Source organism: Lagenorhynchus albirostris, chromosome X (genome assembly GCF_949774975.1).
Source record: "Lagenorhynchus albirostris chromosome X, mLagAlb1.1, whole genome shotgun sequence".
NCBI classification, from domain to species: domain Eukaryota; kingdom Metazoa; phylum Chordata; class Mammalia; order Artiodactyla; family Delphinidae; genus Lagenorhynchus; species Lagenorhynchus albirostris.
The window spans coordinates 1,212,951-1,226,136 of NC_083116.1; the positions used below are offsets into that span (position 1 = coordinate 1,212,951).

Sequence of the window (13,186 nt, forward strand, 5' to 3'; positions counted from 1 at the left end):
GGGCAGTCCTTATGTAATGTCTTCAAATGACAAAATTACAGAGCTGAGAATAGAATCCGGTTGCCATGGGTTGGGAGGAGGAGGGAGGGGGCTGTGGCTACGAAAGGTCCACAGGAGGGGTCCTTGTGAGGGGACGGGCTGGATACTGATGGCAGTGGTGGTCAGCTGAGCCCTACACACACACACACACACACACACACACACACACACACGGGGATAAAGCCCGGAGCAGCTCTCCGCTAGCACCAATGCCCTTTCCTGGTGTGCGGTCCCACCAGCTGTGCAACAGGCTGACGCTGGGGGAACTGCGGGAGGTGCTCTGGCCTCTTGGACGTTTCTGTGAACTTAATTCCTTCCGAACACAAGTTCACACCAAAAGCACACAAGCAGGGCTTAGCGTGTACACATCGGACCACTCGCGCCACTCTGCACGGACAGTCCCTGCTCTCCCGGCAGGGACACCTAGGGGCCCGCAGCCGACCCGGTCGCCGGCTGAAGAAAAACCGCGGGGGGGGCAGAGCTGAGAGGGGCGCGGGGGGTCTGCTTGTTTTGATTGGGCAAAGGAGGTGCCCGTCACACCAGAAGGGCCGGGTTTCCTGGGGGCGGGTCTCGTCACGAGTCGAGCTTGGTCATTGGCGGAGCCAGCTGGAAGGGGTGGGCAGGAAAGCGGTGCTCCGCGGCTTACGGTGGGCGCGCTGAGGGGAAGTGAGGAGACCCGCGTGGGGGCGGTCAGGGCGGGGCTCGACGCGCCGGGACAACGGCCCGGCCTTGTGGTCACCGCCCAGCTTCCCCGGACTCCGCCCCCCACCCCTCTGGGTCCTGGGCCTGGCCAGAGTCCCCGTTCCCCGAGTCACCGGGGGCCTTTGGCTCCGCGATCCTGAGAGCTTGCACCCTCCCGCCACCCCACCCCTTGCCTGGCCCACTGTGTTCCAGCGCCCCTGAGTGTGATTCGGACGGTTCCCTGTGAAGCACGGACCCGCCCCCCTCCACACACACGTGGTATCCAGGGAGAGGTGGGCAGAGCTGCGGCCGTGCCCAGAAACTTGGTGTCGGCCAGGGGTGTCTGTCCATGCTGCTGGAGGGGGGGACGGCACGAAGTAACAAAGTCTTCCCCATGTCACTTGACACGTGTGGCCTGCTGGGAAGGAATCCTGCCCAAGCACGCCTGTTCTCCAGGACAACCTGTGGGTGCCTGCCTGCCTGCCTCTCACCTGGGAGGTCAAGGTGAGCCCCGCAGAGAGAGAAAGCTCATGGCTTCTCTAGAAGAGGGTGCGATGAGGAACCGTCCATCCCGGTGCTGGTTCTCACGCTGAGAGGCGCGTAGGAGCACCTGGAGGGCGCGTCCACCCCTGGGTCGCGGGCCCCACCCCAGAGGCTCTGATCTAGCACACCTGCGGTGGGGCCTGCGCATTTGCTAGCCCAGCAATCCTGGGTGATGCTGCTGCTGGCCAGGGACCCCACTGTGAGAAGCACTGCTCTAGAGGGCTGAGACTCCTAGGTGTGTGCCCCCTGCCCTACCCCAGACTGGCTCCTCTGCAGGGTCCCCACGGGCCTGGGAAGCGCCAGGAGGATGCTGGCTCTCGCGAGATCTGGGGCTTCCCATTGAGCAGCCTTCACCCTTCCCCGCCTGAGGATGTGGTCCACAGCGCACCGCCCCCCCGCCCCCCGCCCCCCCCCCCCCCGGCACCCCGGCAGGATCAGGTGTCAGGTTTGTACACGTGCTCAGCAGTTCCCCGACTGGGGCTGATAACATCTGGACACTTAGGAGGGAGGGGCGGAGGCCTGGGCGTGGGGATGGGAAGAACTCTCTGATGAGGCAGAGGAAAAAGACCTGACCGCCGGGCTCAGAGGTGGGAAAGGAACACGGGCCCTGAGACCAAGAGTGTGGATTTGGGGGAGCGTGGAGGCCAGAAAGGGGGTTGTCTGCCCGGGAACTGCCCTGACAGTTGTCTGGTCTGTGGGCGTGGCCAGTCCTCTCCAGCCGCCGCCGCCGCCGCCTTTCCTGCCGAACGTTCCTCACCAAGAGGGTCTCCCAGCTCCTGGGTGATGCTGCCCAGACCTGCCCAACGCCCAGCGCCACCACCCACCGTTTTGGCCAGTCTTTGCGGTGGCTGGTCTTTGTTCGGCTCCAGGATCGCCCGCCTTCTAGCTGGAGGCGCAGAGCAAATGCAGTGCCAGTCACCAGGCACCATGTGTGCCCGGAACCAGCAGCTCTGGGACCCCAACGCTCGAGCACGTTCCGGCTGTGGGATCAGATGGGGGGTAGCCTTTGGCTTGCACTTTCCGCGGTCCCCTCCTGCACCCCCTTTTCCTTGGCGTCGTTGAGCTTTCCTTGTTGGCTGGTTCGAGCTCTCTATGCGTTAACGATGCGAGCCCTGAGTCACGTCTTGCTACTATTTTTTTGCCCCACTTTGTCACTTGTGTCTTGACTTTGTGGCTTGCGGTTTGTGTTGGCCAGGCATACGATTTTAGTGCTTGTGTCATCAGACTTTCCAGGCTTCTCCTGATGGCTTCTGGGGCCTCTCGTCGGTTTGTTTGCTTCAGACTGACTTGGAGTGGTCTTCTCCATTTAAAATGATCGTGTATTAGTTACCCATTGCTGCATAACAGATTACCCCAATCGTAGCACCTTAACACAGCCAGCCGTCGTCTCCCGCGTGTGTGAAGGACAGGACTCTAGAAGGCTTGGCTGGGGGCTTCCGGCTTGGGGTCCATCACAGGCTGCAGTCGAGGCCTCCACTGGGGCCACAGCCCCATGGTCTGCCTAGGGTGTGGGGATGGGCGGGGGCAGCTCTGCTTCCCAGATGGCTCGCGTGGCTGTGGCGGGGCCTCGGGCCTCCCCACCGGGCCTCTCCCCAGGGGTGCTCAGGGTGGGGCTTCGCCAGAGCCCACGACCTAGCACAGAGCAGCCCCGAGATCGAGCCTCAGTGTTGCTCTAAGAACTTCACCTCGAAGTGACACCCCCTCACCTCTGCTGTAATTTTATGGCTTACACGGGTCAACCCAGGAACAGCGGAGGAGGGGACGGTACCCGCTAGGGCGTAGCTTGTTCGCGTTCATGGCGGATGCGAAGGCTCAGAGGAGTGTCCTCGCTCCAGAATCTGTGTGCGGGACTCCTGGTCCGCACAGGCCCCTTGGGAATGCGTCCTTTGTCTGAGCGGGGGTGGCAGGTTCCAGCCCGGGACCCAGAGAAGCAGGGCCTGTGTTTGCAAGGGCACAGTGGGTTTTCACCTTTAAACGGTTGCAGACAAAACACACAAAAAGCCAGAGAAAGAGGGCCTTCCCTGGTGGTGCAGTGGTTAAGAATCCGCCTGCCCATGCAGGGAACACGGGTTCGAGCCCTGGTCCGGGAAGATCCCACGTGCCGCGCAGCAGCGAAACCCGTGCGCCACAGCTACTGAGCCCGCGAGCCTGAACTACTGAAGCCCGCGTACCTGAGCTCGTGTTCCGCAACGAGAGAAGCCACTGCGGTGAGAAGCCCGCACACCGCAACTAGAGAAAGCCCGCGCGCAGCGACGAAGACCCACCACAGCCAAAAATAAATAAAATTTTAAAAACAGAAGTTAAAAAAAAAAAAAAAGCCAGAGGAATGAAAGAACATGTGACAGGACCCCAGCGTGGCCCACAGAGCCAGCGGTGCGTGCCCTCTGCCCAGGAGTTTGCAGCCCTGATGGGAGTCCTGGCTAGTTGCGCTGCCATGGGCGCGGGGGCCAGAAGCGCTTTCTCATCACAGCAGCCCATCCACTGCCAGGGCCCTGCAAGTGCGCACCCAGGCCTGGGCCCCAGTGCTCCCCGACCTCCAAGGTCCCCGCCCCCTCTCCTTCTCAGTGGGGTGGGGGCGGGGGCAGCTACCTTGCCTGAGGCTGGGGTGGCCTCTCTTGTGCCCATAGGTGCAGGCCCTCCTCTCCCAGCTCCCCTCCCCGCCCCGCCAGCCTCCCACCGTGCAGCTGGGAAGTGGGTAGGGGCAGGGAGCAGAGAAGGGTGGGCCCCATTGTGAGGGTGCAGGCTGGCGAGCCCCTGTCCTCAGTGACCATGCCAGGTAGCCCCGGGCTGGGCTGTGACGGCTCAGCAGTGGCAGGCGCCAGCCCGGGGTGGCAGGCGAGTGTCCCTTTGGTCCCAAGAAGGAGCTCCCACTGTGGCCAAGGGAGAGGTGCCCGCCGCATCCTTCTTGCCTGGGAGTCAGACGTGACTCCCGATGACACGCTTGGTGGCTCTGAATTTGTCATGCAGGTTCTGTGGGTGGTGAGTGCCTTTCCTGTTGGCTCTCGCTGCTGGGCAACGCCGGGGCCCTTGGCGACAGCTCTCCGGCCCCGTCCGAGGCCGCCATGCACTTCTTGAACCCCAGGACCGTGGGTGTCGGGAGAGCCGGGCTCTCTGTCTCCGTCCCAGGAGCAGAGGCTGAGGCCGAGGCCGTGCTTGCTGGGCCCGGCCTCGTGGCTGTGGTGGTGGCTGCCGGGGACACCCTCCGGCCGCGATGTGGGGCCGCGGGGTCCTGGGGCTCCGGGAGACGCTCGGGCCCGCTGCAGCCCCACACTCCTGGGCCATCTGACTGTCCCCCTAAGTAGAGCCATCTTCCAGTCCCTCAGCCCTGGGCAGAAGGCACGACAAGGCGGGCCCGGCTTCCCTGCGGTCTTCCCTCTGAGGCGGCCTGCCCACGGGGGCCCAGGGCACTGCGTGGGCGCTGGTCCTCCCTTGCCCGAGGGAGCTCTTCCTAGCGGCCTGCTCTGTGGATGGGCATAATCAGGGCAGCGGCCAGGCCCTGTCCCCACCCGGCCGCCACCCACCTGCAGTGCTCATCCTTGGCCCTCACCCTCTCCGCCCGCCCGCCCGAGGACCTGGGTGCCTCCCCCCCCCCGCTGAGTACCGGCGTCAGTACCTGGCCCGTCCTCAGTAGGTGCTCTGACCCCAGGGCAGTCCCCCGGCCCCGCCCATTGTTTAGCGCTTTCCTCAGTCCTGCTCCCCTGGCTGCGGCCTCGCTGGGCTTGTGGGGACCTTCCAGACACACACACACACACACACACACTCCCATCACTGGCTTCATCGGGGTTCCTGGGGGGTGTGGAGGTGGCTGCCCTGGAGCACCCTGGCCCTGCGCCCTGGCGTTGGGTGAGGCCGCCGTGCTGGGGGCCTGCACGGGAATCCCAAGGGTCTCCAGACTACTGTCTCCCTTGTTGAAGTGCTGGGGCTCCCTCACTGTCGGGTGGGCGGCAGTCCCATCCTGAGGGGCCGGTGCTCCCCTTTCCTCAGCCGGGTCCCTCCCATCCTCCTGGGGGAGCGGGCAGCACGGAGGGTCGGGCGCAGAGGTGTGGCCAGAGCAGGGGTGGAGGCTGGCCAGCCTCCAGGTGGGGTGTGGGTGGTCAGCTCCACCATCCCCCTGCCCTGCCCTGCCCTGCCCGCAGCTGGACCTGCAGGATGGGGGGCTGCTCCCAACTGGGGTGACCAGCCACCCCGTCCCTAGACTTAGTAGGTGAGATGGGGCCAGCCTGGGGGAAGGCGTGTGGCCGGGACCTCGTCTCTGCTCCTGGCACCGGCTGGTGAGCGGGGCTCGGGCGTGGGCCTGGGGCCTGTTGGAGCTGTCTGCCCTGGGGGGAGGGGTAGAGTCTCCAGTGATGGCCACCCTGAACCTAGGGCAACTGGCCGGCCCCCGGGGTAGTAACAGTGGCACTTTCCTGTCCTTTAGACCCTCAGGGCCTGGGGTGGTCCATCGTCGTGGATCCACAGGCTGTGCCCCCCTTGGACTGTTCTCTTGGATGGACTGTCCTCTGCAGTGTGGGGACCAGCCCAGTAGCCACCATCTCCAGCTCCAGCACAGCGTGGGGGTCAACGTAGGGGTGGACCTAGGTCTGCCCAACACTGTCTGCTGCTTCCCCTGGACCTGGCAAGGGGGTGGAGGTCAAGGGTGGGAGGATCCTGAGCTAGGATTCCTGGCTCCATGCCCCTGCCCCACCCACAGGGCCCTCCTCTGTGTGCTCCACTAGGGATGCGGCTCAGACCTGTGGCAGCAGCCAGGCATCCAGCTCCATTGCAAGCAGCCCCTCCCTGCCTGGCAGGGCCACCACCATTCCCTCCCCCCTCTGCTGACACCTACACAGCAGGGGAGTCACTGTCCCCCAACCTTGGGCAGCTGCTGCCCCCTGCTGTGTTCCCAGCACCACTGGAGCCCTTGGTGGGGGAAGGGAGGATGGCCTAAGCCCTGGGGAATGGAAGTCCTCAGTTGCCCTGTGATGGAACTCCAGAGCCCTCGGGGGACTTTTAGGAAGCTGGGCCCCTCAGAGCCCTCGCGGGAGGTAGTCTCAGAGCCCTGGGAAGTGGGGCCAAGCCTGAAGGGGAGTGCTGGGGGCGGTCCAGAGCCCTTGGGAGCTACAACTCTTTGGGAGGGGGGCGTCTAAGAGCCCTGGGGCAGGAAGCTTGAAGCCACTCAGGAGCCTGCAGAAACCCTCCCTCTGCTGCTTGGTGATCAATGGATGTGGTTGCCCTTGGGGAATGATGAATGAGAACAGGGAGACTATGTCACCTGGGTGGAGACTCTTTCCTCTCTTCTCTCAGACACCACAGTGGTTGCCAAGCACACCTAGCCTCCCCCTCTTTCCTGGAACAGATCAAGGACCTGAGGCCTGGAGAGGATCATTCCACCCGGAGGCCACGCCATCTCTCTCCCCTTCCTTGGGAGGGCCCAAGCCCAGCTCCCCTTGCTCCCATGCTGTCCCCCTCCGCCCCAGCTGCTCCACAGGGTATCAGCGAGTCAACCTTACCACGTCCCTAGGCTCCACTTGCCTCTCCGCCAAGACCTGGTGGGGCTCCGGCTGAACAGCAGTGCCAGGTAGTGAGAGCCTGTGGGGGAGCTGTATTCACAGGCTCGGTCCCGCTTCCCAACATACTTGATGTGGGACCCGTTGCTGAAGCAAGATGTCTCAGCATGCCACCCTGGAGTTCTGGTGCACTGGCAACCTGACTACCTCTTCTGTACCCCCACCCCCATTCAGGCTCATTGATCTGACCATCAGGCCCTATTGTCACCAATGAGAAGGCAGCACCCCCTGCCCATGCCCACCACCCACCATGAAGCAAACAAGTCTCAGCTCTTGCACTGGGACGGCAAGGGGCAGAAGCTGGAGACCTGGGGAGTCCATGCCACAGTTGGCTGGGTGCTGGGGGAGCCAGGTGGGAGGGGCTTGCAGCAAACAAAGGAGGCTGAGCCTGTGGGAGGGGTAAGAAAATTAGAAGCAATTTTTTCATCCTTTTTTGTATATATTTTAAAATATTTTTAAAATATATATATATTTTGGCTGCGTCAGGTCTTAGTTGCGGTACAGAAGATCTTTAACTGTGATGTTCGGGCTCTTCATTGCGGCGTGCGGGTTTTTCTCTCTCTAGTTGTGGCGTGGGCTCCAGGGTGCGTGGGCTGTCTCGTTGAGGCGCATAAGCTCAGTAGCTGTGGCACGCGGGCTTAGTTGTCCCACAACATGTGGGATCTTAGTTCCCCCAGCAGGGATGGAACCCGTGTCCCCTGCGTTGAAAGGTGGATTTTTAAAAAATAAATTTATTTATTTTTGGCTGTGTTGGGTCTTCGTTGCTGCATGTGGGCTTTCTCTAGTTGTGGCGAGTGGGGGCTACTCTTTTGTTGCGGTGCGCGGGCTTCTCATTGCAGTGGCTTCTCTTGTTGTGGAGCATGGGCTCTAGGCGCACTGGCTCAGTAGTTGTGGCTCGCAGGCTCTAGAGCGCAGGCTCAGTAGTTGTGGTGCATGGGCTTAGTTGCTCCACGGCATATGGGATCTTCCTGGACCAGGAATCGAACCCGTGTCCCCTGCATTGGCAGGCGGATTCTTAACCACTGCGCCACCAGGGAAGTCCCAGAAGGTGTACTCTTCACCACTGGACCACCAGGGAAGTCCCATCATTCTTTTTTGTTTATTTTAAATGCACAAAAAAGTATGTATTATTATTTTTTTTGCAGTACACGGGCCTCTCACTGTTGTGGCCTCTCCCGTTGCGGAGCACACGCTCCGGACACGCAGGCTCAGCGGCCATGGCTCACGGGCCCAGCCGCTCCGCGGCATGTGGAATCTTCCCGGACCGGGGCACGAACCCGCATCCCCTGCATCGGCAGGCGGACTCTCAACCACTGCGCCACCAGGGAAGCCCTGTGTTATTTTTAAGAAAACACCCGCCCAAGAAAAAAAAATGGGGAGACTAGGATGCATCAAAAAGAAATGTCCAGGAGCTTCGGTAGGATGGTTCCAGTCCCAGCCCTGACCAAAGCTCACCATGCAGCCGTAGACAGCCAAGAGGCCCCGAAAGGCTCAGGAGCCCATGGTGTACATGCAGGTGAGAGGCCAGGCTCTGCCAAGTCCTGCCACCTGTAGCAAGGAGCCGGTCAGAGGTGAGAGGGACTGATGCTAGGCCCCCACACAACGAGGTAGCCCTTGTGGTGCCTCTGATTCCCGCCTGTTTACACGGAGCCAGCCTCTCCACGCTTTACTGCCCTCTACTGGCAGTGCAGAGCCAGGACGCACGGCCTCTTGTGGCAGTCTACCCTAGGTTTCCTTCTCTGAAAATTATGAAATACCCACAGCAGAAAACCTGGCAATAAGAAGGAATATAGCCAGGTGAGGAACTGGTTTACCGAAAGGTGATGGAGCATTCCAGAGTACTAAGAGCCTTCTCCTGTAGCATTAAACAATCAGCTTTCCAGCAGAAATGGCTCACCAAGCAGATGCCTCGTTTCCTCTTCATCCCCCCACCCTTGGACACCAAGATTGGCCTCTGCTGGAAAGTTAAACACCCATAACTGACATCGTGCAAGCAGCCTCGCCTGCATTTCCAAGTGGGTTCTCCGTGTGACAGTTATTTTTATGAGTAGTTACAAGAGCTTTGGGTAACGAGTCAGGGAGTGGACCCCAAAAGCAAAGCACAAATATTTCCATGGGTAGCATGTGATCCCTACCCCAAGCGCAAAGGAAGAAAAGAAGAACCAACAACGCCAGATGGCAATTCTGGAGGCCCAAGGCCTGGAGGGCCTTAGCAGGGGGCAGCCCACCCCCTCCCCACATTAAAGGGAAGAGCCCACACGTTAAAAATAAACGGTCTTTTTATTGTCCACGAAAACAAAGTCAGGGTGTCCTTTGGTCAATCCCCCCCAATGAGGTGACAATGAACAGGAGGCATGCAATGATGACACCCATGTTCTCCTCTCCAGGAGAAGGCTCTTGCCCTCCTAGGCCCTAAGGGTCAGAGGCAAGTAGGGCCAGGAGGCTCCAGAGGAACACCTGTCCAGGCCCACCATGCTGCAGAGGCCCAGGCCTGCTGCCTCCCCGACAGGACAAGGCAGGGGAAGCAAACACTGCCCCTGTCCCAGTACCCCCAAGCTAGAACACGCAGAAAAGCCCCAACCCCCTCCCCCAGAAAACACTGCTAAGGCAGTCAGCCAGGACTTCCAAGAGCAGCTGGCCCCAAGCCACAAGGCCAGAGCGTTAGGGCTCCGCCCGGAAGGGGTTGCTATCCTAGGCCTGCATGCAGTGGTAAACAAAAACCAGGAAGGCAGCAAAGATGAGAAACAGGAGCATCTGGCCCCAGAGCGGGACCTGGTGGTCCTGGCCCAGAGCAGCCCCAGGGGCCCGCTTTTCTGGCCGGATGGCACGGCGGGCGAGCCACGAAGGAGGAGATGAAGGCGAGGACACGGCAGAGGTGGAGGAGGAGGTGGGGTAATAGGACAGGCCCAGGGAGCTTCTGGAGACGTTGGAAACAGGGCGGTAGTGTGCGATGCTCTGGTAGGCACTGTCCCGGCCATACACGGGGCGTTCCCTGAGGCAAAGAGGGGAGCAGATAGGCCGGGAAGGCCTGCGCCCAGAATCAGCCCCAGTCCCTGGCCCTCCCTACTACTCACCTATCCTTGCCCTCCTCTTCAGAAGAGAAAAGACTGTCATCGTGAACCTACAGAAGTGAATCAGGGTAAGGATACTGGCTGGCAGGGGCAGCGTGGCCCCGTCATGCCCCTCAGCCCAACTTCCCTGCCAGCCTACTCTGAACACTGCTTCAAGGCCTGGGCCTCGCCACCCTCCAGCACCCTTCTTGGTTCCCGGCCTTATGTCCGTGGGGCCTTGCCACTTGCTAAGTGACTGTACCAGCTGCCTACCCCCTACTTTCTGCCCCAGGATTCTCAGAGAGAGCTCAAACCTAGGTCCCAGGCAAGGGTGCAGGGCACGCACCGGGCACTCCAGTCAAGCAGTTCTGACAGCCCCCCACAGAAAGGCCCTGACCTGGCAGGTGTCTGCTGACCCCACCTCTCCCTGGAGGCTCTCGGAGCCACCATTTGCACCCAGTGGCCCCCCTGATTTATCCAAACCCCACAATCACCCCCTCAGGTTGTACCCACGTACAGGGTGCCCAACAGCCAGCTCACCTGGTGGTGAAAGGTGTCAGCATCTGAGAGTGAAGCCGAGGGCTGGCGGAAGCCCTTGGATGTGCCCACAGACTCAGGCTCCCCGTAAGTCCTGGTGGTCAAGTAACTCTCCTCACAGTAGTCATAATTATAGCCTTGGGAAGGGGGGCAGCGGGGAAGAGGGAGCAAACGGTGTCCCCACCTGGCCAGATGGCCCTAATCTGAATCCCACTTGGGGGCCTGTGACTCGGTTTCTCCCCTCCAGGACTACTGCAGGACGGTGGGGGTTGAGATCTCAGGTTCTCCCTGACACCGGAACGAAGGTGTCTGGGTGCCCACCCCACCCCGCCTTACCCTTGCTCTGGTAAAGTAAGGCGTCCTCTTTCTTGGGCAGATCGTACATATCCGAGTCCACGGACGCTGAATCTAAGTCTGAACGGGGGGGGGCCAGGGCCGTTTGCCTCCAAGGTTCACCTCCCCTTTCCCCTGTGCCCCTCCCGGCCAGCGCCCCTGCCACCCCCTCGCGACCCCTTCCTCCCAAACCCTGTCCCCGAGGGCGGCCAGGTGGAGCCGTGGGGCGGGGGCCTCACCCGAGAACCGACAGGAGAAAGAGGATGCGGACGAGTTAGGGGGCGAGAGCCTCCGCCTCTGGGTCTCATACTCGAAGATTTTCTTTTCGTAGAGCTTGCGAGTGGAACCTGGCCAGACAAGGGGCACAGGGCGGTCAGGGCGCGGGCCGCGAGACCGGGGGCGGCGCGGAGAGGGGTTAAGGAAAGGGGCGCGGGGCGAAGCGCGGGGAGGGGCCAGCCGCCGCCGCGTACCCACGACGGGCCCGTGCGGGATGTTGTACTGGCGCAGCACGGCAGCCAGCTCGGTGTCCGACAGGACCGCGTAGTCGTCCATGGCGGGCAGCGGGCGGCAGAGGCCTGGGGGTGGCCCGGGCCTGGTGATACGGGCCGAGCTACGACCGCCTCAGAGCGCGACAGGAGCAGCGCGAGCGCCTCGGGAGCGGCTACGCCCGCGTCACGCCTGCGTCACAATCGCGTCCAACCGCGGCCCCTGCGGGCCGCGCGCGCTGTGCGGGGCGGAGCCAGGACGCGGGGAGCCCCCGGCGCAGAGCGGTCGGGCCCTGGGAATGGGCGGGGCGGGGCTGGCGAGCCCAGACGTCACAGACTGACGGGATTGGCTAGAGGCGAAAGAGGGATGTAGGGCGCGCTAGAGCCGAAGAGCCGAGGACCGGTCGGGCCGTGGGAGAGGGTGGGGCTGTGCGTCCGGGAGGGGGCGGGGCCTGCGAGCCCAGAGACGTCACACGCTGGCGAGTTTGGGCAAGACGGGAACGAGGGGCGGGGCCTGCGCGCCAGGGGGACGAGCTTAGACCCGCGGGGACCTGGGAGCGGGGCGGGGTCGGCGAGCCAAGACGTCACTCGCTGGCCTGTTCCGGCCCGAAGCGAAGAGGGGCGGGGCCTGTGGCCATGGAACCGGCAGAAACCGGCCAGGACATGAAAGTGGGGCGGGGCCGCGCGCTGGTTGGGGCTCGCCCTCCCTGAGTCCCGTGGATTCAGCCCGGTCCCCGCAGCCCCCCTGCTGTCCACCCTCAGCTGAGCTCCAGCGCTTGGGGTTCCCCGGCCGCGCCCCAGCCGGACGCCCCGACAACAGCAGCAGCGGGAAGGGGCCCGATCTGAAGGGCGAGCCCTTGGAGAGCGCAGGTCTGGACCAGGCGCTGCTGGCAGCGCTTTGCGCGCGTGCGCCAAGCCAAGGAAGCCCGTAGCGCCCGAACCCTAGGCCGCCCCCCTCAGACCCCCTGCCCCAGCCCGCCTTCCCGCTCTGCAGGGTTTGGCCTGCGCACCTGCGCCCCGCCGGTCCCCACCGCCTCCCTCCCTCCCCGCTCCACCCGGGAGGAAATGGGGCACTGGGCCAGGAGGCCACCGGCACTCCAGGAGCCAGCAGCCTCGGAAGGGGCCCGGGCGTGCCGACGCGCACTGGCACAGGGCGCGGCGTGATGCATGCAGAGACAGCGAGTGCCCGCCTCACCCACCAGCTGTCCACCCGGGGCGGGAGGGGCTTCCTCTCCTGTCGGAATGGCCCCTGAGCCCAGTGTGACCAGCAGCCAGGCAGCGGCGGGGAACCTGCTCCGGGGTTCCAGTAAGACTTGGTGGGCTCTGAGCACCTGGGTCTCGGTGGGCTTCAGGGCCGTGGTGGTGCAGAGCGGGCCCCCAGGACAGGGGGGCCAGGGGACCGAAGGGGGCAAACCACGGAAGGCTGCCAAGGCCTGCTGGGGAGCGGGGACTGTCACTAGGGGTTGGTGAGGGGCTTGGTCAGTAAAGAGCTGCCCTGTGGAATTTGGGAAGGAGATGACAGTCACGTTCTAAACAAAGGCAGCTGATGGAGTGTGGGGGAACTGAAGTGCTTCTCCCAGAACTGGGAGCCTGGGGAGGAGGTTCTCATAGATGACGGCTGGTACCTGGGAGAAGACCAGGCAGGAAGGCTGGCCCAGCTGGCGAGGGTCACAGACCAGTTCTGCATGGAGGTTCGCTCATGGGGTGGAGAGAAGATAGGGCCCTGGTTTGATCACACACAAAGACCCTCAGAAAAGTTGCTGTAGGCTGGGTTTTAGAGTAAAGATGAGGCCTGCTCTGTCTCCCAAAATATGAGGGCCCCAGACATGCATGGCAGTACAAGGGGGCAGAGCCCAGGGCAGGGCAGGGTCTTGCTGCTTATCTCAAAGCAGGGAGGGAGATGCCGTTTGGGCTCTGGGCCGCTCAGAGTTGGCCTCCTGGAATTTGCAGTTTTGGCAAGATCAGATTCCCC

At 62.6% G+C, this 13,186-nt stretch overlaps 1 protein-coding gene and 1 long non-coding RNA gene across 3 annotated transcripts; one reads left to right on the plus strand and one right to left on the minus strand.

The window, feature by feature from the left end:
• Positions 1 to 653: 653 nt before the first annotated feature.
• LOC132513831 (uncharacterized) lies at positions 654 to 3,554 on the plus strand. The gene is made up of 3 exons (XR_009538549.1): positions 654 to 1,224; positions 1,540 to 1,708; positions 3,324 to 3,554. It is a non-coding gene; the product is annotated as an uncharacterized LOC132513831 (long non-coding RNA).
• A 5,516-nt stretch (positions 3,555 to 9,070) lies between these two features.
• Positions 9,071 to 11,441, minus strand: EMD (emerin). Of its 2 annotated transcripts, XR_009538396.1 has the most exons (7): positions 11,200 to 11,441; positions 10,969 to 11,076; positions 10,733 to 10,810; positions 10,400 to 10,533; positions 9,884 to 9,930; positions 9,417 to 9,801; positions 9,071 to 9,348 (listed from the first exon to the last, which is right to left on the minus strand). XR_009538396.1 is itself a non-coding variant. In XM_060136946.1 (6 exons), exons 1-6 carry the CDS (start codon positions 11,279 to 11,281, stop codon positions 9,501 to 9,503), a joined length of 750 nt encoding a protein of 249 aa, XP_059992929.1. In that variant the 5' UTR covers positions 11,282 to 11,440; the 3' UTR covers positions 9,071 to 9,500. The 2 variants fall into 2 exon arrangements, 1 of the variants encoding a protein (XP_059992929.1); XM_060136946.1 differs by having other exon boundaries at positions 9,071 to 9,801; positions 11,200 to 11,440.
• Between the last annotated feature and the right edge of the window lie 1,745 nt (positions 11,442 to 13,186).